Source organism: Malaclemys terrapin, chromosome 8, assembly GCF_027887155.1.
Source record: "Malaclemys terrapin pileata isolate rMalTer1 chromosome 8, rMalTer1.hap1, whole genome shotgun sequence".
In the NCBI taxonomy this organism is placed as follows: Eukaryota; Metazoa; Chordata; order Testudines; family Emydidae; genus Malaclemys; species Malaclemys terrapin.
Genome location: NC_071512.1, coordinates 41,867,622 through 41,894,342, shown reverse-complemented (window position 1 = coordinate 41,894,342; position 26,721 = coordinate 41,867,622). Strand labels below are relative to the sequence as shown.

The following is a 26,721-nucleotide window of genomic DNA, read 5'->3' as shown; positions in this document are numbered from 1 at the left end:
GCTCCTCTTGTTTTGTACCAGGTTAGTCCATGGGTTTAAGTGAAGTGACATTGGTGTGAAACACAAGTATTGCAGGGTGAATCAAACTCCGAATGTTGACACTAGTACTTTTGTAAAACAGTTTTTCTCTAACATGTGGCACACAGAGGACGTCATAGTGCGGTGGGAAGATTTTATTGCACTTGTCTGAGCTGCACCACTTGCAGAGCAGACTGTAGTTGATAAAACCTCTCATGATCACATATTCTATCCTAAGAACTATGGAACACACTAAAACTGGATTTTTTTTCTATTGAAAAATTATCAGACCGGAACAATAACCCCCACAGAGACAGCACAGAGAGTTCTGTGACCAGGAGAAAGCATGGAACAGGGAGTGGTTAGTGGAGGAGGGTTCTGTTGTACTTGGTTCTCAGATACTGGATCCAAAGCACATGTGTGCTTGTAATGGATAACTTCTTTGAAAAAGGCACTACTGGGATGAAAAGGGGACATTCTCCTCCACCCCTACAATATTGTCAAGGGGCCCCAAATTATTGTCAGAAAGGCCAAAATATATAGAGTTATCCAGTGTTAAAGCAGCAGATTGGCGAGTCCTCATCCTTCATATAAATTATAAATCATAGCAAAATACAGACATGGTAGCCAAACTTCATTTTTTTAAACTCTAAGATTTTCTAGGGGTCTAACTATCCTGGAATCATAGAATATCAGGATTGGAAGGGACCTCAGGAGGTCATCTAGTCTAACCCCCTGCTCAAAGCAGGACTAATCCCCAGACAGATTTTTACCCCAGTTCCCTAAATGGTCCCCCTCAAAGATTGAACTCACAATCCTGGGTTTAGGAGGCCAATGTTCACACCACTGAGCTATCCGTCCCCCACCTCCTGGAAGGTTGTTTATTAACTAATGACATCCAGGGTCTCCAAATAGCCATTTGTTCCCCCAATAATGGGACCTTAGAACCCTGTTTTGGCAGGCATGTGATTCCTACATTAGGAGTATGTAAATATATAATATGGCTTCTGCACCAGGAAAGCAGTTTGATTTATTAAACTTACATTACATTTTGTCTTCCATGACCAATCCAGGCATATCTTTTTTAAAGTATTTGTCCTAAATCAAGGTTTGGACTTACCACTGATGTTTATTGCTGGCAACACGATAGACATCTTGGGCCGTCTGGTCTTATTATGGGTGGTGGCAGGCAACAACAAGTGATCCTGGAAAATATGAAAAGATGTGTTACATTTATATTGAAGCACCGAGTTGTAGAAATGCCTCTCCATTCTGTGCCACTTGCATTCCAGGTAAACCTATTTATGAAGGTTTGGTGATTTCATATTGGTAACAACAGTCACAGCCATTGCCCATATTGTGTAACCAGAAAAAATCTCTATCACATATGGCAACATCTGAAAGCACCTTAATCCTCATGTGGAAGGGGATGGAACTACTCTTAGGCCTCTGCTCAATCAGTCAGATTTAAGCATGTGGTACTTTCAGGGCCGGTGCTACCATTAAGGCAAACAAGGCTGTTGCCTAGGGCGCCAAGATTTGGGGGCGCCAAAAAGCAGTGCCCCCAATTTTTTTTACAGCGTTCCTACGCCCCTTCCCCTAGCACGCGGTCGCCACTCCACTTCTCCCGCCTCCCAGGCTTGCAGCGCCAATCAGCTGTTTGGCGCCACAAGCCTGGGAGGGGAGAATTAGAGCAGGGCGGCGTGCTCGGGGAGGAGGCGGAGCAGAGGTGAGCTGGGGTGGGGAGCTGCCACACGGCTCCCTAGGCTGGGGGGCTGGGAAGCTGCCGCTGGGGTGTCTCAGGGTGCGGGGGGAGCTGCCGCAGGGCTCCCCACCCCAGCTCACCTCTGCTACGCCCCCTCCCCGAGCACGTCGTCGCTGCTCCACTTCTCCCGCCTCCCAGGCTTGCGGCGGCAATCAGCTGTTTGGCGCCACTAGCCTGGGAGGGGAGGAGAATTAGAGCGGGGGTGGCATGCTCGGGGAGGAAGCGGAGCAGAGGTGAGCTGGGGTGGGAAATTGCTGCAGGGCTGGAGGGGGGGGGGGGCGAGCGCAAGGTGGAAGTTTTGCCTAGGATGCGAAACTTCCTTGCACTGGCCCTGGGTACTTTACTGAACTGGAGCCTTCACTGCCCACGCTGTTTGGTTTATGTCATCCTGTTAAATCTGTCATCTAATTGAAAAGGGAAGTCTTTCTTCCCTCTTTTTGATGACGATGGATTTACTGCTTGGGAAAATGAAGACCTCTATTTATGCCCAGAACTGGTAATGCAAAGGAAGTGTCAGCCCAAGTATCTCCCCCACTGCCTCAGCACCCTGACCTACAGGAGCCACCTCAAAGAGTTAGAGAAGAATTAATTTTCCATTCCACTTCAAACCTCAGCTTCTCCACCAGCCAGGGTGTTAATGGTGATGTACACCAGCTCACTACACAGTTATTAAAGAGCCCTTAGAAACGGAATGGCTTTTGGTCACGATTAGTAACCTAGCTTCTGGTGTGAAACATAAAAAAATAAAACTGACAATTAATAAACACCCACCAAAGCCTGCCCAGGCCCTCAAATACAAATACAAACTCAGGTTTTCCAAACCAAAACATTTGCTAACTATCTTGGGCCAAAACCTCCAAGTCACACCCTGGCAACCTGCTGGTTTCAGTCAGACTGACCAGGGAATGCAGTGGGGAAGGGATTAGAATTTATGGATGAGTTGGAAAGTTTTAAATACAAAGGAGAAGGAGACATATAAAGCTGTGCACTGGTCTCTAAGACCAGATTAGTGCTGTGGCCTTTAACTTTTTAACTTTCAAACAGGTAAAAAGGGAAAGTGAGTCTGATGTTCTCATCCCATTTCAAATCCTACCACAACGTGAAACTCTCATGACATTAGAGACAACTGGGGAGTGGGCAGGCGGCTCTGAGGTTCATTGGCACAGCTCTGTAGGGGGTCAAGGTCAGGAATAGCATGGACTGCTCTGGGTCAGGACTGAGGGACATGGGCAGGGAGGAATTTCAGAAGCCTGCACTATGCTTTGCTCAAGGCAGCCCTATCAGCCCCTCAATTTCATGAGAACAATATTCACTTAATTTTTGTTTTAAACAAATGCAAAATTGTTTGGTGTAAGTTTCAGGGTGCTCCTAGGGAGTTCTTCATACAAAGCTAAGTCTTAGATATATTGGTGAAGTATTTTGCAAGATACCACAAAGAAAAAGAAAAAGAAAAAGAGATTACTGTCCTTGCTAGTAAAAAAACCCCAACTCAATAAAGAACTCTATTTAAAAACAACCATGGCTCTCAATCTACAACAGTCAACTCTGGCACTAAATTCTTAAAACCCCATAGTCAAGTATTGCTGAAGTAGTGACAAAACTCAGCAAAGTCCAACAACTCCACAGTAAAGGCTATTGTGAAAATCAACACAGAATATGTCTCCTGGGAATGCCTTAATGACAAGGTCAGCGTTAGGGCTAAACTTCCTGGCAGTGTTTGTGTCATAATCGGAAGATTGCTTTTAAACACTAGTGCTTGAATTTTGCGCCCTTGATTTTTTTTCTTTTCAAAAGGAATTGTTCCTGGAAAGTTATAAAACTGAATATTATTTACTGAATACTGGAGCTGCTTCTTCGAGGACATAAGTCAAGTAACTGATTAGCAGATTTAACTCAGTGAATCCTAGTTATCTTTTTGCTAAAGAATTTCAAGGTTGATGAAACATTCACACTTTAATTTGGTTTTATTTTTGTCTGTATTATTGTAGCATCCTATGAGCCCAGGCATGGACCAGTTGTCAATAGTACCTTTATTGATTTTGAATTATACAATGAGAGGAGACCCCCTATCTGATCATTCTAGGGCTGCTGGATAAATATTTAGAAATAAACAGCAGCCCCATTGCAAATAATCATACAAAATGACCATTCTGCATAGAAGTAAAGCAAAACCCCATCTTTCCTTGTACATTGCCCACAACAGTATGTGCTTCCTCTGTTGTCCTGCTAAAGAGATCTCAGTGCTGGTGAAAGATGCTGGATTGAAAGGTTACAGCAAACACCTCTTTCAGTACCCTGAGCAGATATAGAACAGGCAGTGCCCATGCCAGTTTATGCTACAACCGCCCCTCATCAGCAACAGACGCCAGTGCAAACATCTCACACGTGAGCTGCGCAAATTCCACTAGCTCCATTACTTCACAGCTGAGTTCTAAATCTTGACTCTAATACAAGTAGAATTGGAATCAACTCAGAGAGGATTTACCTTCCATGATTCTCCAGGAAAGCTACATTACACAGCGCTCATGCAGCTGGACAGACCCTGGCTCCATCTATCAGCTGCAGAGAATACAAGTGGGACCCTGGCTAAGCAACTATTTGCCAGAAGAGAACAGATTATGTCCAAACCTGATGTTCAGTTCAAGGTGTAAAACACACCGCTTCTATAAAGCCTCTACCAGAAGCAAATCTCTTGCAAAAAAAATTATATAGAATCCTGCTCTTCTGTCCAAGAAGAACATAGAGGAAGAGAACAGAGTGCCCAGTGTCTAGTTGGGCACGAATACACCAAAACACATGCTTTGCTGTTTAGATCATTACAGTCCAAACAACATAGCAAAAAAAAAAAAAAAAAAAAAAAAAAAAAGAGACTTTCAATGTAACGACAGAGTGAGAAAAGTCATGTGATTTGCATGCTCACATCTAAACAGGCTTTGGAGTTTTCATACAACTCCACAGCACTCCCAAGGGGACTTTGAAGAAGAAAGGTGTGTGAAAGGCTAATATGTCCCAAGCCCAAAGTCTTGGCCAGTGCTAATTCTTAGGTTGAAAGTTGGGGACAGCCCAAATTCAGCCCAACTCAGGGATGTTTTGCAACTTGCCAGGAGCCAGTGATTTGTAAGCATCCTTATCTTTGACAAGGCGATGTGTTCCCTGTCAACATTGGATTTGCCATGGTCTATCTTGATCCAAAGAGAGAGCCCTGTATTGAAGGTGAGGGTAGCAACAAGTAGACCCTGTAGCCTATCTTTGGCCTTTGGTCTGTACTCTGGCTACCTATGATGTTAGTCATCTGATTGGAAATCTGGAGTTGTTAAAAATCAAGAGGAAAACAGACTCCTCCCTTCTGAGGTATAATAGCAACTGATCAATTTTAATCTTCAAGCCACTTTGCCAGCATTAACTTTAATCAGTCCTCACAATGTTCCTGTAGGAGAGAGAAATATTATTTATTATCCCCATTGTGGAGATGGAGAATCTCAAGTTTGGGGTAAAGTTACTTGCCCCAGGCTACAGAGGGAGTTCGTGGCAGAGCTACGATTAAAATTTAGCTGCCCTGATTCTGAGTCCCATACTCTAGCCACTAAAGCAACCCCCCTCTCTATGCTCTAGATGTCCTACAGTAAAATTAGGTCTATATTTTATATTTGGGGATGGGTGGATATCCTTATCTGCTCTTGTGCCTTGAGGACCCCAGTTTCCCTTGCTTTACATCCTGCTCCATCTTAGGGCTGTTAAACATTACGTGCCCAGATATTGCTGATGTTTTTCTGCAGTCTTGGACAAACTCACAAAGGTGTCAACACAGTTTCAAGAGCATCCCTGGAGAAGGATGGCATAGGCAGCACTCTCTTTAGAAAAAAGAACAGGAGTACTTGTGGCACCTTAGAGACTCACAAATTTATTAGAGCATAAGCTTTCGTGGACTACAGCCCACTTCTTCGGATGCATCCGAAGAAGTGGGCTGTAGTCCACGAAAGCTTATGCTCTAATAAATTTGTGAGTCTCTAAGGTGCCACAAGTACTCCTGTTCTTTTTGCGGATACAGACTAACACGGCTGCTACTCTGAAACTCTCTTTAGAGATGCTCCTCAACAGAAAGGAAAACAATTTTCTCTCTTCAGCCTCTTACGTACAAAAAGCAGTTGGCTCTGTCTCCATACCCCTTGCTGCAGCCCTCAGCATCATTATTTGAAGTGTAAGACACAAACACCTATCCATGCAAAAAATCAATGTAAAGATGAGTGATTAGAAAGAAATAAGACATTTAGAAACATAAGAACATAAGAATGGCCATACTTGGTCAGACCAAAGGTCCATCCAGCCCAGTATCCTATCTACCAACAGTGACCAATGCCAGATGTCAGACAGAGGCTAGGGACACCATTCCTTACCCATCCTGGCTAATAGCCGTTAATGGACTTACCCCTAGATAAATTCATGAAGGTTATGTCTACACTACGAAATTAGGTCGAATTTATAGAAGCCGGTTTTATAGATATCGGTTTTATACAGTCGATTGTGTGTGTCGATTCCCAGTGGCTGCGAAACTTTTGCATGCGTAAAGGCACTTTCATGGAACTTTGTGACTTGCTTTCCCCTGCCCTGAAGCACCAGAATACCAGGATGAGAGCAGCCCTCACAGTTTAGAAGCGAGTGGCGATAGCCCTGTGGAAGCTTGCAACGCCAGACAGCTACCGGTCAGTCGGGAATCAATTTGGAGTGGGCAAATCTACTGTGGGGGCTGCTGTGATCCAAGTTGCCAGGGCAATCAAAGACCTGGTGATATCAAGGGTAGTGACTCTGGGAAACATGCAGGTCATAGTGGATGGCTTTGCTGCAATGGGATTCCCAAATTGTGGTGGGGCGATAGACGGAACCCATATCCCTATCTTGGCACCGGAGCACCAAGCCACCGAGTACATAAACCGCAAGGGGTACTTTTCAATGCTGCTGCAAGCCCTGGTGGATCACAAGGGACGTTTCACCAACATCAACGTGGGATGGCCGGGAAAGGTACATGATGCTCACGTCCTCAGGCACTCTGGTCTGTTTCGAAAGCTGGAGGAAGGGACTTTCTTCCCGGACCAGAAAATAACCGTTGGGGATGTTGAAATGCCTATCGTTGTCCTTGGGGACCCAGCCTACCCCTTAATGCCATGAAGCCGTACACAGGCAGCCTGGACAGTAGTCAAGACCTGTTCAACTATAGGCTGAGCAAGTGCCGAATGGTGGTGGAATGTGCATTTGGATGTTTAAAAGCGCGCTGGCGCAGCTTACTGACTCGGATAGACCTCAGCGAAACCAATATCCCTATTGTTATTGCTGCTTGCTGTGCGCTCCACAATATCTGTGAGAGTAAGTGGGAGACATTTATGGCGGGGTGGGAGGTTGAGGCAAATCGCCTGGCCGCTGATTACACGCAGCCAGACACCAGGGCGGTTAGAAGAGTACAGCAGGGCGCGGTGCGCATCAGAGAAGCTTTGAAAACCAGTTTTGTGACTGGCCAGGCTACGGTGTGAAACTTCTGTTTGTTTCTCCTTGATGAACCCTCCGCCCCCCCCACTCCCCCATCCCGGTTCACTCTACTTCCCTGTAAACCAACCACCCCACCCTCCCCTTCCCCTTCGAGCACTGCTTGCAGAGGCAATAAAGTCATTGTTACTTCTCATTCATGCATTCTTTATTAATTCATCACACAACTAGGGGGATAATTGCCAAGGTAGCCCGGGATGGGTCGGGGAGGAGGGAAGGAAAAGGACACACTGCAGTTTAAACTTTAAAACTTATTGAAAGCCAGCCTTCCGATGCTCGGGCAATCATCTGGGGTGGAGTGACTGGGTGGCCAGAGGCCCGCCCAGCGTGTTCTTGGCCATCTGGGTGAGGAGGCAATGGGACTTGGGGAGGAGGGCTGTTGGTTACACAGGGGCTGTAGCGGCGGTCTCTGCTCCTGCTGCCTTTCCTGCAGCTCAACCATACGCTGGAGCATATCAGTTGGGATGCTCCAGCAGCCGGAGCATCGACTCTTGCCTTCTGTCTGCAAGCTGACGCCACCTATCATCTTCAGCCTGCCACTTGCTCTGTTCAGCCCGCGATTCATCCCACCACCTCTCCTCTCATTTATATTGTGCTTTTTTGCACTCTGACATTGACTGCCTCCACGCATTCTGCTGTGCTCTTTCAGCGTGGGAGGACATCTGGAGCTCCGTGAACATATCATCCTGCGTCCTCCGTTTTCTCCTTCTAATCTTCGCTAGCCTCTGCGAAGGAGAAACATTTGCAGCTGGTGGAGGAGAAGGGAGAGGTGGTTAAAAAAAGACACATTTTAGAGAACAATGGGTACACTCTTTCACGTTAAATTTTGCTGTTCACATTACACAGCACATGTGCTTTCGTTACAGGGTCGCATTTTTCCTCTTATATTGAGGGCCTGCCGGTTTGGTGTGAGATCACTCACGCAGTGCCAGGCAACAGAATTCGTCTTGCAGGCAGCCATGGTAAGCCAGTCTTTTGGCTTTTTTAACCTTCATAACATGTGGGAATGGTTTCAAAGAGCAGCGCCCTCAATTCCCATACCAAGGACCCATTGGGTTGGCCATTTAAAATGGGTTTGCAATGTAAAAGGAAGGGCTGGGGTTTCTGGGTTAACATGCAGCACAAATCCAACTACCCTCCCCCCCCCACACACCCAATTCTCTGGGATGATCACTTCACCCCTCCCCCCAACCACGTGGCTAACAGCGGGGAACATTTCTGTTCAGCCGAGCAGGAACGGGCACCTCTGAATGTCCCCTTAATAAAATCACCCCATTTCAACCAGGTGACTGTGAATGATATCACTCTCTTGAGGATAACAAAGAGAGATAAGGAATGGATGTTGTCTGCATGCCAGCAAACAGCGGGACCATACGCTGCCATGCTTTGTTATGCAATGATTCCAGACTACGTGCTACTGGCCTGGCATGGTAAAGTGTCCTACCATGGCGGACGGGATAAGGCAGCCCTCCCCAGAAACCTTTTGCAAAGGCTTTGGGAGTACATGAAGGAGAGTTTTCTGGAGATGTCCCTGGAGGATTTCCGCTCCATCCCCATACACGTTAACAGACTTTTCCAGTAGCTGTACTGGCCGCGATTGCCAGGGCAAATTAATCATTAAACACGCTTGCTTTTAAACCATGTGTAATATTTACAAAGGTACACTCACCAGAGGTCCCTTGTGTGCCCTCAGGTCTGGGAGCACACCTTGGGTGAGTTCGGGGGTTACTGGTTCCAGGTCCAGGGTGATAAACACATCCTGGCTGTTGGGGAAACCGGTTTCTCCACTTCCTTGCTGTGAGCTATCTTCATTGTCTTCATCATCATCATCTTCCACGTACCCTGAACCCGCTTCCCTGTTGCATGTTTCTCCACTGACGGAGTCAAAGCACACAGTTGGGACAGTGGTGGCTGCACCCCCTAGAATGGCATGCAGCTCCACGTAGAAGCGGCATGTTTGCGGCTCTGCCCCAGACCTTCCGTTTGCCTCTCTGGCTTTGTGGTAGGCTTGCCTTAGCTCCTTAATTTTCATGCGGCACTGCTGTGTGTCCCTGTTATGGCCTCTGTCCTTCATGGCCTTGGAGACTTTTTCTAATATTTTGCCATTTCGTTTACTGCTATGGAATTCAGCTAGCACTGATTTGTCTCCCCATATGGCGAGCAGATCCCGTACCTCTCGTTCTGTCCATGCTGGAGCTCTTTTGCGATCCTGGGACTCCATCATGGTTACCTGTGCTGATGAGCTCTGCGTGATCACCTGTGCTCTCCATGCTGAGCAAACAGGAAATGAAATTCAAAAGTTCGCGGGGCTTTTCCTGTCTACCTGGTCAGTGCATCTGAGTTGAGAGTGCTGTCCAGAGCGGTCACAATGAAGCACTGTGGGATAGCTCCCGGAGGCCAATAATGTCGAATTCCATCCATACTACCCAAATCCGACCGGCAAAGGCTGATTTTAGCACTAATCCCCTCGTCGAAGGTGGAGTAAAGAAACCGGTTTAAAGGGCCCTTTAAGTCAAAAGAAAGGGCTTCGTCGTGTGGATGTGTCCAGGCTTAATTCGATTTAACGCTGCTAAAGTCGACTTAAACTCATAGTATAGACCAGGCCTAGTTCTCTTTTAAACCCTGTTATAGTCCTAGCCTTTACAACCTCCTCAGGCAAGGAGTTCCACAGGTTGACTGTGCGCTGTGTGAAGAACTTCCTTTTATTTGTTTTAAATAAAACAATTCTGCTGCCCATCAATTTGTAAAAGTATCTCTTTGTAGAATGTAATACATTGGGCAAAGACATTATTCTGCTAAACTCCTAAAGCATTTTTAATTTCACACCAGAAGGGAAAAAATAAGCTATTATTCACCTCTGATCTTAACTCTGTAGATATGTATATCTAAAATCAAAATGTTATTTGTAGGCTTGGCAATTTTTTTTTTTTTTTTGTAATTTCAATGGATAGTATCAATTTGCATTTTTTCCTGAATTTTTTCAATTTGAATTTTCACAGTTGCAGGAAATTAAGGGTGTGTGTGTGTGACAGACAATAATTATTTAATGACGGTAGATGTTGACAGTGGGGCTGCAGGGAAGATCCCTATGTCGCTGATGGGCCTCAGACATCTGGGCACAAGGTTCTGGAGAGGCTGCAGTCCTGCCCCACCAGAACAGAGACCCCAGCCAATGCCATCCCAGGAGGAGAACCCATGGGGGCAGGGAAGGCCTTCTCACTGCTGAGCAGCTCCAGTCCAGGGATGGCCCCAGCACTTGCAGATGGTGAGAATGTCAGCAGGGCTGTGACAGAGGGGCTGCCCGCAGAGGGCTCCCTGTGTGGCTCAGAGCCCAGGATAATGAATCTCTATGGGTGCAAGGTGCTGGGGAGGCTGCCTCGCTGACTGCCATCAATGCTTTCTTCCCCCTGGTCAATTTCTGTCCCATGTGAAATTAATGTTTAGTGGACTAATGATTTAAATCAAATCCTTCCAAGCCTAGTTATTTGTGAAGTAATACATGAGATAAAACTGAAAAGTAGTAAAAGCAAATCCTAAAAGCCAACATCTGCATCGTTCCTGCAAGTGTCAGCCAGAAGCAGAATAAAGACATTAGCCTACAACAAATGGCTCTGGCTCAGGCCAAGATATACACTTGGATGAAATGACAATTTCAATAGACGATGCAAAGCTGACGGAGCTGGCATGACCACCGGAAAAACAACAGCCTGGAAAGACAAGATCTCCTCTCCAGCCTGGTGATACAAAAGCCAGATGACCTAAATATTCAAAAATCCATCCACACCGACAATACCTTTCTTTAATGAGTTCGAAATACAGTAATTCAGGATTTTCTGGGGCTAAAGGATTTTAACTGTTACTTATTAATCTCCCTGTAATAATCGTATTTATCAAGCCACTGAACTCACAAAACAGTCAGAATCACAGTTAGAATACGACACAGAACATCATGAAACATTTACAAGCTATTTTCCCTATAAAATGGAATGTCTAATCAGATCCTGCTACTCTTTAAGCCACTCTAGTGTCTGCCACCTACTTCCAGACACAACCCTAGGGGATATTGCAAGTGTTCAACAATTCAATCCCTGAGCATGGTGCAGGAAAGTGAATGTGGTCCTTAAAGAATCTAAGGATGTAAGATCAAAGGTAAACTGCTCCAATTCTGGTAGTTATACTCTGTATCTGTAAATATCCCCTGTAGTTTCAGAAGGAAATGGAACTCTTTTTCACTGTGCTAGGATATTCCAGTGTTGCCAGCTCCTGCTGTTTTAGTCTAAGTTTTGTGATATTTGGGGTGTTTCTTAAAGCTCCAGCTCCTGGAATTATGTGAGAATATGTGATAATGTGTGAAAATCTCAGCTTTTGTTTTAAAAAAGTAAATTTCTAGCCCTCATAGCTGCAGAACAAAGCTTGAAAACGTGACCTGACTCTAGCGTTAGAGTCTGTCTACACAGTAATTAGACACTTGTGGCTGGCCCGTGCCAGCCAGCTTGTGCTCACAGGGCTCAGGCTGCGGGGCTGTTTCATTGCAGTGTAGATTTCTGGGCTCAGGCTGGAGCCCAAGCTCTGGGACCCTCCCTTCTTGCAGGGTCCTAGAGCCTGGGCGCCATCCAAGCCGAAATGTCTACACAGCAATAAAACAGTCCAGCAGCCCAAGCTCTGGGAGCCTGAGTCAGCTGGCAGGGGCTGTGGGTATTCTAGTTGCTGTGTAGACATATTGTAAGGGTCCAAAAAACAGAAAATAAATAAAAAGTTCCCAAAATATATTCTTCTTAAAATAATGATTTAGGGACCTGACTGGTGGCGTTTGAGTGCTTGGGGGTGGCATTCCTGCTATTCTCTGGTTTTGCTAAGCCCTTTTAAATAGCTATCATGTTTCACCCCGCCATAGATGCATTTTAGTGGTGGATGAAATGCAATTTATTTATAGGCATTTCTATGATACTCATCATCAAAGCACTGGAATGCTGCAAAACACTGACTAGGTTATTGTTACTGCACCTGTGACACAGGGAAATATTATGATCCCTTTGGGGAAAACCAGCAAGAGAGAGTTTTGAAAAGTGCCTAAAGGACTGTCTATACTTGAAAATGAATTGGATGAAGGTAGGGTTCTGAATTTTCAGCACAACAACTCTTTTTGAGTATTTCCCTATGTGGGCACTCTTATTCCAGAGTAAGACTGCCTTGTTCCAGTTTAGCTTAATCTACCTTCAAAGAATAGCTCTTCTGGAACAATTCCGACTGTAGACAAGCCATCAGAGCCATATAGGCCTAAGGGACAGATTTTCAAAATTAGGTCATACACCTTAAGAACAAGGTCATCCTTCCTTTCCCCTATATACTCCTTACCTAACAAGACCATCCTCCCCTGTATTTTCCTTAACAGGGTAATTGTCATATTTATGTTTGGACAGTATGTTTGAAAGTTCTTTTAACAATCTTCTGCATAATGAAATTACAGAATGAAAAATAATTATAACAGATTTAATGTATCATTATAATTAATAAAATATTTTAATAAATATTGGTTTCACTGGCTTAAATTTGTTTAAGTAAGGTTAGAGTGACAAAGTGGGTGAGGTAATATCTTTTATTGGACCAACTTCAAGCTTTCGAGCCACACAGAGCTCCTCCTCAGACCCAGTGATTCCAATCTTGAATTAAAGACTCCAAATAATGGATGGTCCACAACATCCTTAGCAAAATTCTATGGATGATGTGAGAAGGTGCTTCCAGAAAAGTGATATGAAAGAGATATAAATGAATATACAAAACGAACCAGGCTGGTTCTCTTGGGAAAAAAAAAACAACAAAAAAAAACCAGGGGTTCTTTTCTCCTAATATGCTTTTGTGAAAATAGAATCACAAAAGGCAGGTTATTCAGAACCCTGTGCGCTTATTGTATGGCCAAACCATGGCATGTAGGCAGCCTGGTTATTTTTCCGATCCCACCCAAAGGGGTAGAAATCCGCATATACAGGGGATTGGAATTGGCATGGCTCCTCCCCAAAATTGGTGGATAACAGCCAGAGCCATGCACAAAAATAAAATCTTTGAAGAACACTGGTGTGGACGAGAGCAGTTCTGGTTGGACAATTTTAGACAGGCATTAGAGTGCTGCAAAAATTCATTCATCTCTGTAAGTGATCAAGATGCCTCTTGAGGCTTGTCACATACAAACAACAAACATGCAAGGAAAAGGCAGTAAGATAACACAGGTAGTGGAGGGGAGGACAGAGTTGTTCAAAGCCACTCAAACAACTGTAGTTGCTTGTCCTCGCAGAGGAATGAGTTGTGCACTAATACTATTTGCGGTCACTGAAGACAGACTTCACTTCTACTGGAGGAAACAGAGAAGAACACATTACACATACTCTTTTTGACAAGAACATGAGCCTATAGCAGGCCTAGACAGCAAGGCATTTTTCTAAAGTGAAGCAGTCACCATATGCATTCCTATGCTGACTTACAGCTATTGTACCTAGCATGTACTTTATTTGGAATGAAATATTCTACCTAGGCCTGCCTGTGAGCCAGAGGCTGGACAGCAATAGTACTATAGATAAATGGCTCAGTCACAATAGATTTTAAGCCCAGAAGGGACCATTCTGACCATCAAGGGTCTGACCTCCTGCATAGCACAGGGCAGAGAGTCCCACCCAGTGATTCTTGTATCAAGCGCATAATTTGTGTTTCTACTAGGGCACACCTAGAAAGAAACACCCATTCTTGATTTAGAGCCTTCAAGTGATGGAGAATCCATCATGTCATCTGGGAAGCCGTTCCAATGGCTAATTATTCTCACTGTTAAAAATTTGCACCTTATTCCCAATCTGAATTTGCCTATCTACAGCCTCCAGCCATTGAATTTTGTTCTGCCTTTGCTGCTAGTTTAAAGAGCCCTCTGCTACCAGAAATCTTCCACCTGTGTAAGTACTTGTAGACCATGATCAAGTCATAAGGACATAGGGATGGTCATACTGGGTCATAGAATCATAGGGTAACCCCCTGTCAAGATGCAGGATTTGTTGTGTCTAAACCATCTGTGACTCTGTGTTAAGTCTGTTATAGGATTTGAGAAGTTCACACTTGATACTTGGTGAAATCTAATTATAGAACACATAACCAGACTGGGGTTTGTGCTCTGCTTCTTAACAGTCTGCCTGAGGCTGGCACCCATGTTCATGAACGACTCGAAACAGAGTACTGGGGGTATGTTCACTTGCTTTCTACCATGACCTCTAAGTCTGTTCCCAAGTTGCTGCTTTGCAAGATACAGTCCCCCTTCCTCTTAGCGTGACTTATGTTCTTTGTTCCTTGAAGTATGACTTTGCCTTTGATCTTATTAAAACACGTTTTTGAATGCGTGCAGCTTAGCAAGTGATTTAGATCACTCTGTATCAGTAACCTTTCCTCATAATTATTTAGCAGCCAACCAACCTTTGTGTCAGCTGTAAACTTAACATCAATGGTTTTATATTTTATTCCAGATCATTGATATAACTACTGAATAGTATTAGGTCAAGAACTAAGATCCTGCACTCGTGTGCTAACCCCTAGGCAGTGCTGCTTTCCAGTATAAATCAAGATTTGAATGATAAATCATCTGAAATTTACTGACTCATGTACTTTACTAAAGTATAATAAGATATTTGAAATCTGGCAGGTTGGAAATACAGTAGAACCACAGATTTACGAATACCTCGGGAATGGAAGTTGTTCGTAACTCTGAAATGTTCTTAACTCTGAACAAAACGTTATGGTGGTTCTTTCAAAAGTTTCCAACTGAAAATTGACTTAATACAGCTTTGAAACTTTACTATGCAGAAAAAAATGCTGCTTTCCCTTTTCTTTTTTTAAAGTAGTTTGTTTAACACAGTACTATACTGTATTTGCTTGCTTTCTTTTTTTTTTGTCTCTGCTGCTGCCTGATTCTGGTTCCAAATGAGGTGTGTGGTTGACTGGTCAGTTTGTGACTCTGGGGTTCGTAACTCTGAGGATTTACTATACTAGTTTAGGGAAAATTCAGTGTTTGTATGGTGTTCAAATAAAAATTCATCATCATCATCACAAGTCCATTTTGTTTCACATTTGGGTTTATTCACCTTACCAGTAGGTGCTAACTTTGGGAAAGGTTAGTGGCCACCACATGAAGATAACACACGCCAGAGCTGAGGGGGAAGGCAATACGCCTCCTTCCTGAAGTCTCTGAAGATGGCCAGAACAATGAGGTGCACAAGAAACATGGGCTTGGCACACTAACTAGTGTGAGCAGATGGAATTTCCAGCACTTGTTTCACACCTCTGGTGCACCCTGAGATCACTGGTCTTGGCTGTGTGTCCAATATACAGATGTTTGAGTCTTCAGCCCATGCTGCACATCACAGTGACTATCACAGTTAAAAGAAACACTGCCACAAGCAGCTTTTAGGAGCACAAACCCTTTGATAGGACATGGAGTGTCCCTTCTTCTGTACCAGTGGTTCTCAGAGAAAGCTCAGTGGAGCCCTCTGTGATGCTTCCCAAGGGCACACAGGGCTATGAGGCACCTCACTATCACCTGCCTTTAGCATGAGGGATGTGATGGGTTTGGTCACAGAGACCCCCTTGGGACTGTCACCTGACGTGCTGACATTGCCTCTGAGCCAGTTTTCCCTGATGGCTTGGGACTCCAGAACCCTGCCTTGTTGAGCCACACACGCTAGTCTACTGCAACACAGACCCAGGTCTGGTCCACACCCCCAAAGCTGCAGGCTTTAACCAAAAACTGCTCAGCAGGTTTCCTATCTCCAGCACCCAAACACCGAGCTCCCAGTGGGATCCAAACCCCATATAAATCCATTTTACTCTCTATAAAGCTTATATAGGGTAAACTCATAAATTGTCCGCCCTCTATAACACTGATAGAGATATATGCACAGCTGTTTGCTCCCCCAGGTATTAATCACTTACTCTGGTTTCAATAATAAACAAAAGTGATTTTATTAAGTATAAAAAGTAGGATTTAAGTGGTTTCAAGTAATAACAGAGAGAACAAAGTAAGTTACCAAGCAAAATAAAACAAAAACACGCAAGTCTAAGCCTAATAAATTAAGGAACTGCTTACAGGTAAATCTCACTCTTAGAGATGTTCCAATAAGTTTCTTTCACAGACTAGACTCCTTCCTAGTCCAGGCCCAATCCTTTCCCCGGTACAGTTCTTGTTAGTTTCAGCAGGCATCTTAGATGAAAAGCAGGGACTCTCTCATGACTGGGATCCTTTTTGTTCTGTTCCACCCCCTTTTATAGCTTTGGCACACGGTGGGAATCTTTTGTCTTTCTGGGTCCCCACCCCTCCTTCTAAATGGAAAAGCACCAGGTTTAAGATGGATTCCAGTTCAGGTGACATGATTACATATCACTGTAAGATCCCCTTCTTCATTACCTAGGAGCTGACCAACACGTACAAAGGAAGGCTTGCAGATAAACAAACCCATTCAAGTTCATTGATTCTGAAGCACCCTTAATGGCTTCCACTTAATGTGTTTACATCAGTAATACAAGTTTATATCTTATTCTCCTAACTTCAGACATAAAAATAACACATGCAAACAAATAGGATGAACACACTCAGTAGATTATAACCTTTGTAATGATACCTTACAAGAGATCTTTTGCATTTAGCATATTCCAGTTACATCATATTTACACTCATAGGCATATTTCCATAAAATGTTAGAATATCAGGGTTGGAATGGACCTCAGGATGTCATCTAGTCCAACCCCCTACTCAAAGCAGGACCAATCCCCACGCAGATTTTTGCCCCAGTTCCCTAAATGGCCCCCTCAAGGATTGAGCTCACAACCCTAAGTTTAGCAGGCCAATGCTCACACCACTGAGCTATCTTTCCCCCATTATGGAGTGCAATGTCATAAGGGACTCTTGTCAGTCCCTGCTGTGGATCAGATCCCTGAAACTGCCAGCCCATGGCAACACAAGCACTGCCTGCCAGGTCTCGCTCTCTCTGTACAGATTATTAACAGGCACACTCACCCACCTCCAAGTCCTCTGAGTGTCCTTCTTGAGTGCTCAGTCCCTGTTCTACTGAACACTCACAGAACTCTTAATGTAGTAGTAGGATTTTATGTTTGTATTTTATATAATTTAGAATGAAGGATAAAAAATAATAATATAGTATGTATGAAATGTATTGGTGTATGATTTGATCATATTCTGCCAGCCACCCTTTTGAATAGCAGAAAGGAATGGCCGAATGGGCCATCAGCCAGAATCTGTGTCTGGACTGATTTCAAGGCAGTAACAGATCCTTTGAGGGTCACCAAGTTGTTGTAGATTTAGCATTTTAAAATTAGTAAAGGAATGCCATAATTGTTGGGTTTTTTTTGCATTACAATTTGATGTTCCAGTTCAAAATGTTCTGTGTAAATTAATTCTGTTTTGTGTGTGAATGAGGAATGTATGGGTTAAGAGATAAGTGTGAAGGCCACTGCTGAACCAGATGGTCTAGGGAGGAGCTGGAGACAGAAGCAAGGGCACCAGAAGGATGCAACACGCCCCTATTGAAATGCCAGAGGAGGGCAGATTGACGACTATAAACAAGATGATAGGCACCTATCAATGGGGACAAGATAATGATGATCAAAACCAGCATGGAATAACTCCCTGAGGAACTTGATGTAAAGAATGAGAAGGACAATTTAAGAAAACAAGCACTCATCAAACAACAATTGATTACAGCATGAAGGTGCAAAGCTCACTGGTCCCAATGAAGGGAAAAATCACTATATAAACAGGGTGCCTTGCCATGAAACTTTGGGTTTGTCCTGCCAAGACTTCTCCAGAGCATCGTGTCGCGACCGACGGAACCCGGCTCCTCCCTACTCGTGATCAACCTAGCTGGCCACTAGGTTGATCCGGACTCTGGACTGGTAACTATAACATTGACTGGCAGGGCAGTGTGTGTGTATGCGGTGTGATTGAATGCATATGCTAACTGTTGTATCTTCAATAAACGTGGTGTATTGTCTTTTCCCCTGAAAAAGATTTTGTGTGCGTCTTATAAGCACAACATTAGATCTGCCACTCCTGAAGGAATAGTACAGACCAGCTTGTAAGACTCAACTCAGGATCACTATTTTACCTAACACACATCACTTCACTATATAGGGAAAATAAGAATAAGTTTATCAAAGAACAGAGATTCAAGTGATGGAAAGTAAGTATACTGGAAACAAATGGTTACATATAAAACAAATTCACAGAATCACAGAAATTTAGGACTGGAAGGGACCTCAATAGGTCATTTAGTCCAGTTCCCTGCACTGAGGCAGGACTAAGTATCATCTAGATTATCCCAAACAGGTGTTTGTCTAGTCTGTTCTCAAAATCTCTAGTGATGGAGATTCCACAACCTCCCTAAGTAATTTGTTCCAGTGCTTAACTACCCTGACAGTTAGGAAGTTTTTCCTAATGTCCAACCTAAATCTCCATTGCTGCAATTTAAGCCCATTTTGTCTTTGCCTGTCCTCCGTTGATAAGGAGGACAATTTATCACCCTCCTCTTTATAACAACCTTTTACATACTTGAAGATTGTTATCATGTCCCGCCTCAGTCTTCTCTTCTCTAGACTAAACAAACCCAATTTTTGAATCTTTCCTCATAGTTCACATTTTCTAGATGTTTATTTTTGTTGTTCTCCTCTGGACTTTCTCCAATTTGTCCACATCTTTCTCCAAGTGTGGTGCCCAGAACTGCACACAGTACTCCCGCTGAGGTCTTACAAATGCTGCAAAGAGTGGAAGAATTACTTCTCGTCTCTTGCTTACAAAAGTATTGCTAATACATCACAGAATGATGTTTGCTTTTTTTGTAACAGTGTTACATTGTTGACTCACATTTAGTTTGTGATCCACTATGACCCCCAGCCCCTTCCCGCAATACTCCTTCCTAGGCAGCCATTTCCCAGTTTGTATGTGTGCAACTGATTGTTCCTTCCTAAATGGAGTATTTTGCATTTGTCCTTATAGAATTTTATCCTATTTAATTCAGACCATTTCTCTAGTTTGTCAAGATCATTTTGAATTCTAATCCTGTCCTCCAAAGTGCTTGCAACTTCTCCCAGCTTGATATTGTCTACAAACTTTATAAGTGCACTCTCTATACCCTTATTCAAGTAATTGATGAAGGTATTGAAAAGAACTGGACCCAGGACAGATCTCTCCAGTACATCACTTGATATGCCCTTCTAGCTTGTTTGTGAACCACTAATAACCACTCTCTGAGTACAGATTTCCAACCAGCTGTGCACCCACCTTATAGTAGGGTCATCTATCTTATATTTGCCTAGTTTGCTTAAGGGAAGATCATGTGAGACAGTAACAAAAGTCTTACTAAAGTTGAGATATATCACATCTACTGCTCCCCCTAAGGCCTGTTTCCCTGTCAATAGAGGATACAGTACCAAGTTGGTTTGACATGACTTCTTCACAAATTCATGTTGACTGTTACCTTATTATCTTCCTGGCACTTACAAATTGATTGTTTGATTATTTGCTCCATTATCTTTCTGGGGATCAAAGTCAAGCTGAGTGTCTATGATTTCCTGGGTTATCCTTATTACTAGGGCTGTCAATTAATCACAGTTTACTCACGTGATTAACTCAAAAAAATGAATCGCCGTTTTAATCACACTGTTAAGCAATATAATACCAATTGACATTTATTAAATATTTGTGGATGTTTTTCTACATTTTCAAATATATTGATTTCAATTACAACACAAAATACAAAGTGTACAGTGCTGACTTTATATTATTATTTTGATTACAAATATTTAAACATGTCCTGTCCAGTGATTTCTTCTAGGTATGGAAGATGAATTTTTATACCTGGTTCAAGCCTTATACAGCATTCGTGCTTATAGCATTGCTGCTCCGTGTCTCCTTCTCCGGAGAAAGTTTCTTTCCCAATTTTAAAAAGTTCTACCTTCCCATTGGCAATTCTGGTCACGTGTCCATTTTTTTTTTTCTTTACCTGGGTGACTTTTTAACCCTTTACAGGTAAAGCAAGTAGAGAACAGCTACCAAGAGGTATTTTACAGCTAACTGGCTGGCTGGGTGTCCATCAAAGGGAGCTATCCTCCCCCCACTTCATTCATCACAGTGATTAAAAAAATTAATTGTGATTGATCACAGTTTTAATTGCACTGTTAAACAATAGACAATCAATTGAGATTTATTAAATATTTTGGATGCTTTTCTATATTTTCATATATATTGTATTCTGTGTTGTAAATGAAATCAAAGTGTATATTATTTTTGATAAATATTTGCACTGTAAAAATGATAAACAAAAGAAATAGTATTTTTCAATTCAACTCATACAAGTACCATAACCAATCTCTTTGTTGTGAATGTGCAACTTACAAATGTAGATTTTTTTTGTTAAATAATATTGTTTGTTTGAACGATTGGCTGAACAAGAGGTAGGAATGAGTGGACTTGTAGGTTCTGAAGTTTTACATTGTTTTATTCTTGAATTAAGCTATTTTTTTGCATCTAATCCTACATTTGTAAGTTCAACTTTCACAATAAAGAGATTGCACTACAGTACTTGTATTAGGTGAATTGAAAAATACTATTATTTTTTTACAGTGCAAATATTTGTAATAAAAATAAATATAAAGTGAGCACTGTACATTTTGTATTCTATATACTTTTTCAAATATATTGAAATCGATATATTTGAAAATGTAGAAAACATCCAAAAATATTTTAATAAATGGTATTTTATTATTGTTTAACAGCACGATTAATCACGATTAATTTTTTAATCGCTTGACAGCCCTACTTATTACTCGTTTCATAGACTTTTATCTTGTCTAAGTGAGGGTTTATCTACGCTTAAAATGCTGCAGCTGTGGTTCTGTAGCACTTCACTGAAGATGAACAAACACCAATGGAAGTGCTTCTCCTGGTGGGATAGGTAATCCACGTCTTCAAGAAGCGGCAGCTAGGTCAATCAGGGAATTCTCCCATTGATCAAGTGCTGTCTACACCAGGGGGCTAGGTCAGTTCAACTGCATTGCTCTGGGGGTGTGGATTTTAATTAGTTATAACAACCTAATTTCCTAGCGTTTACAAACTGTATTTTTTAACTTGTTCTTTACCTATTTTAGCCTCAGATCATACCTCATTTACACCATGTTCACTATGTTAGCTGACTAATCACTGCTAAACTTTTTGGTGAAAACTGAAACCAAAAAAGACATTTAACACTTAGGCCATTGCTGCATTTTCTGTTATTGTCTTTCCCTCCTCATTGAGTAATGAGCATAGCCTGTCCTTGGTCTTTCTCTTGCTTCTAATGTATTTGTAAAATGTTTGTTACCTTTTATGTCCCTAGCTAGCTAATCTCGTTTTGTGCCTTGGACTTTTAATTTTGTCCATATATGCTTGTGGGTCTTTTTTATATTCAATCTTTGTAATTTGACCTAGTTTCCACTTTTTGTATGACTCTTTTTTTGAGTTTTATGTTGTTGAAGATCTCCTGATTAAGCTAGGGTGGATTCTTACCATACTTCCTATCTATTCTGTGCACAGGGATAGTCTGCTCTTGTGCCCTTAATGCAGGGGTCGACAACCTTCAGCATGCATCCCATCAGGGTAATCCGCTGGCGGGCCATGAGACATTTTGTTTACATTGACCATCAGCAGGAACGGCTGTCCGTAGCTCCCACTGGCCGCAGTTCACTGTTCCCGGCCACTGGGAGCTGCGGGGGACCATGCCTGCGGACAGTCAACATAAACAAAATGTCTTGTGGCCCGTCAGCGGATTTCCCTGATGGGCTGCGTGCCGAAGGTTGCCAACCCCTACCTTAATGTCTCTTTAAAAAAAACTGCCAACTCCCCGGAACTCTTCTTTCCCTTAGAATTGCTTTCCAGGGGATCTTACCTACCAAGTCTCTGAGTTTGTTAAAGTCTGCCTTCTTGAAGTCGTTGTCTTTATTCTGCTGTTTTCCCTCCTGCCATTCCTTAGAATCACAAACTATCACTTCACGATCACTTTCACCCAAGCTGTCTTCCACCTTCAAATTCTCAACCAGTTCCTCCCCATTTGTCAAAATCAAATCTAAAACAGCTTCTCCCCTAGTCACTTTCTTTACCTTCTGTACTATAAATTTGTCTACACTGCATTCCAAAAACTTGTTGGATAATCTGTGCCCTGCTGTATTATTCTCCCAACAGAGGTCTCAGTAGCTGAAGTCCCCCATCAGTATCAAGTCCTTTGGATGATATTTTTAGTTTTAAAAAAGCCTCATCTACCTCTTCTTCCTGGTTAGGTGGTCTAGTAGACCCCTAGCATGACATCACTCTTATTTTTTACCCATTTTATCTTTACCCTGGGACTTTCAAGATGTCTGCCTCCTACTTCTATCTTGACCAAAGAGTATAAGGCAACACTTCCTCCCTTTCTTCTATGCCTGTCCTTCCTGAACAAGCTGTACCCTTCTATATCAATATTCCAGTCGTGAAGTATCCCACCAAGTCTCTGTGATGCTAATTATGTCGTAATTCTGATTATTCACTAGTATTTCTAGTTCTTCCTGTTTATTCCCCATACTTGCATTAGGATACAGATATCTAAGATGTTCATTAGATTTCCCTTCTATATTCCCTCATCTCTCCTTTGTCCCTGCTATGATTTCCCATGTTCCCCCCAGATTCCGCCCCTTCACCCAGGTCTCAATGTTCTGGACTTCCTATAGGCTTTTGTCTCCTGCCCCAGTCGAACCGAATATAAAGCCTGCCTCACTAGGTTAGCCAGTCTGTATCTGAAGATACTCTTCCCCTTCCTTGCTGGTAAACCTCATCTCTGGTCAGCAGTCCTTCTTGGAACAGCATCCACAGTTGAGGATGCTGAAGCCCTCCTAGCGACACCATCCATGCAGCCATGTATTCACCTCCAGGATATGTCTGTCTGCTTTGGCCCCTACCCTTGACTGGAAGGATTGATAAGAACACCTCATGTGCCCCCAACTCCTTCCCCCCTCACACTGAGAGCCCTGTAGTCACTTCTGATCTGCTCAGGGTCATACCTTGCAGTGTCCACAGAGATGAGCAGCATGGGGCAGTAGTCAGTGATGATGCTCAGCAGTCCTTCTCTGATGTCTCGGATATGGGCCCCAGGTAGGCAGCACACCTCTCAGGATGCCAGGTCAAGCTAGCATATGGATGCCTCTATCCCCCTCACAAGGGAGTCACCAACCACCACTGCCCTACATTTCCTCTTGGAAGTGGTGGCTGTGACCCTCCCAGCCTTGGGGGTACATGGCTTCTTTTCCTCCACCTTTGGGGGTGATTCCTCATCCCTCGTTATCAGGGCAGCATACTGTATTTTTTACTTCTAAGGATGGTGGGTTGGGAGCAGGGGTGGACCACTACCTGCTTCTAGAAGTAACCACCTGCCAGCTTCCTCCCTATAAAGGAGCCATTTCCTCCTCTCCTGGTGGTGTTACTGCAGTCCTCCCCCACTGGATTGCTTCCTCAACTTTGGAGGTCTCCATATGCATATTTTCAATGAATTCCTCATATGCACAGATGCTCCTCAGCCTAACATAATTCCTAGAGCCGAAGCTTAACTCACAAGGCATTCCCCTATCTTCTACAAGACAACTTATTCCAAATCCTTTTCCTAGCATTTTCAACCAGTTTGGCTGAGATCCTTTCTCATAAGATCAAGCCTGCAAGTGGCAACTTGTCCTCACAGACTGAAGGAAAAACCAGGGGTTCAGCTGTACCCCCGATGTAGTTTCAAAAGTTCATTGTCTTATTCCTGAGCCACATAATCCCTGCTTGTTTTGTTTTTTCCTCTAGCCCCTGCAGTCTATTGATTAGCATTTTGCCCAGACTGTAAATGGATGTCCATTCTGAAGGACACAATATTTAATTTGCACATAACCAGCCACATACTCCCTACCTGCCAGGAGTATGTGGATCACCTTTTGGTGACCTGTCTTAACTCACAGATCTAGAGATTCTTTGGCGCACTGGTATGCAGATATCAGACCAAGGGATCCCTGTAACCCTTATGTATGCCTGTGCCCTCTGCCAGTTGGCATCATAGAATCACAGAATATCAGGGTTGGAAGGGACCTCAGGAGGTCATCTAGTCCAACCCCTTGCTCAAAGCAGGACCAATTCCCAACTAAATCATCCCAGCCAGGGCTTTATCAAGCCTGACCTTAAAAACCTCTAAGGAAGGAGATTCCACCACCTCCCTAGGTAACCCATTCCAGTGCTTCACCACCCTCCTAGTGAAAAAGTTTTTCCTAATATCCAACCTAAACCTCCCCCACTGCAACTCGAGACCATTACTCCTTGGTCTGTCATCGGCTACCACTGAGAACAGTCTAGATCCATCCTCTTTGGAACCCCCTTTCAGGTAGTTGAAAGCAGCTATCAAATCCCCCCTCATTCTTCTCTTCTGCAGACTAAATAATCCCAGTTCCCTCAGCCTCTCCTCATAAGTCATGTGTTCCAGCTCTCTAATAATTTTTGTTGCCCTCCGCCTGACTCTTTCCAATTTTTCCACATCCTTCTTGTAGTGTGGGGCCCAAAACTGGACACAGTACTCCAGATGAGGCCTCACCAATGTCGAATAGAGGGAAATGATCGTCTCCCTCAATCTGCTAGCAATGTCCCTACTTATACAGCCCAAAATGCTGTTAGCCTTCTTGGCAACAAGGGCACACTGTCTACTCATATCCAGCTTCTCGTCCACTGTAACCTCTAGGTCCTTTTCTGCAGAACTGCTTCCTAGTCTGTAGCAGTGCATGGGATTCTTCTGTCCTAAGTGCAGAGTCCTTGTTGAACCTCATGAGGTTTCTTTTGGCCCAATCCTCTAATTTGTCTAGGTCCCTCTGTATCCTATCCCTACCCTCCAGCGTATCTACCACTCATCCCAGTTTAGTGTCATCTGCAAACTTGCTGAGAGTGCAGTCCACGCCATCCTCCAGATCATTAATGATCAAGAGGTCCTTGTGTCACACCCTCCCAGTGTCATGCAGAATCATGTCTCCTGGGAATCAGGAAAGGAGAGCCTGAGGGACTAGACAGGCACATGAACAATGGCTAAGTAGGAAGACCTCCCTACCCCATGGTAGCTGCTGCTTGGGCTGTGATCTTACAGTCTGTCCGCTCTCTCCCATCCCATAGCTACCTCTCCTGTTGGGGCCTGGGCTCTCTTCTACATTTCTCATGCTCCCCCACCTTATGGCTGCTTCCACTAGGACCAGACCCCATTGCCCAATTGCTGTTCCTTTAGCTGGGGATGGGGTTCTCCTGTGTAGCTTACCCGTATTCCCTCCAGTCTATTGTGCCTTTCCCTGAGCCTTGACCTCCTCTCAGTGTTCTTTCGCTCTCTGCTCCCAGGACTCTCTCTAGTGCAACCTTTTGCACCAGCTGCACAAACCTGTGACACCGGACCGAAGAGGCAGAAGTTACCTCCCGCCAGTGCACAGATGTGACCACGAGGAGGTAGGGAGGAAATAAGGGATGGCTGTTTGGCAGTCAGAGACCAAAAAGACTATTGGTTTGAGTGAGCCTGCTGAGGCAATTATTGTTCCTCACATTCAGATGGTTTTCTAGTACTGTAATGTGATAACCTCAATGAGAAACTTGGGAGCCATTGGACCTTTTCCACTAGCATTTTTACTGTTTCAGTCACTTGCTGAGCTGCCCCAAATCTCCACTTAGCACCAGGGCCTTTCTTTTGGCTTTTCTTCTTTTTTCGTTTTCTTCTCTTTTTTGGTGCTAATCTCATTCCTGACCTTTCCTTCTCTTTCTCTCTTTTCAGGCCTGGTTTCGGATCACATGAAGCATGGGTCTATGGAAATAAAGCTCTATCTTTTCAGAGAACAGGAAACTTGCACGCAGCTTCAGAAACAGCAGTCTGCAAACTCTCTAAGGAGCTGAACATTTTTAAATTCAGAGCAGATAAAGAGGTTGCTGGGAGACACCAATTTGTGACCAGCCAAACGAGTTAGCTTTGCTTTCATCTACCACGAGTTTAATATTCTTTGAAGCTTTCAGATTAATTGATTCAGGCTGCTTGGCTGTTGTCAGAGATGTGAAGTTTATGTGCTGATCTGTTAAATATGATGATGACTCTTACTTGAGCTATGCTATAATCTTCTCTATAGAATCATAAAAGTGTAGGACTGAAAGGGATCTCATCTAGTCCAGTCCCCTGCATTCAAGACAGGACTAAGTAATAACTAGACCATTCCTGACAAGTGTTCGTCTAACATGTTTTTAAAAACCTCCAATAATGTAGATTCCATAAACCACCCTAGGCAATTTATTCCAGTGCTTAACTACGGTGACAGATTGGAAG

General features: G+C 43.5%; 1 protein-coding gene across 4 annotated transcripts in view; it reads right to left on the bottom strand.

The window, feature by feature from the left end:
* ATF6 (activating transcription factor 6) overlaps positions 1–26,721 on the bottom strand; it is a 357,024-nt gene that overhangs the window by 53,393 nt on the left and 276,910 nt on the right. For 3 of the 4 annotated variants that reach the window (XM_054036662.1, XM_054036663.1, XM_054036664.1), the window contains exon 15: positions 1,139–1,223. In XM_054036662.1, coding sequence (XP_053892637.1) covers positions 1,139–1,223 — 85 coding nt within the window. Of the gene's footprint in view, positions 1–1,138; positions 1,224–7,991; positions 8,067–26,721 lie in introns of those variants that run through there. The other variant, XM_054036665.1, reaches the window with a different exon arrangement.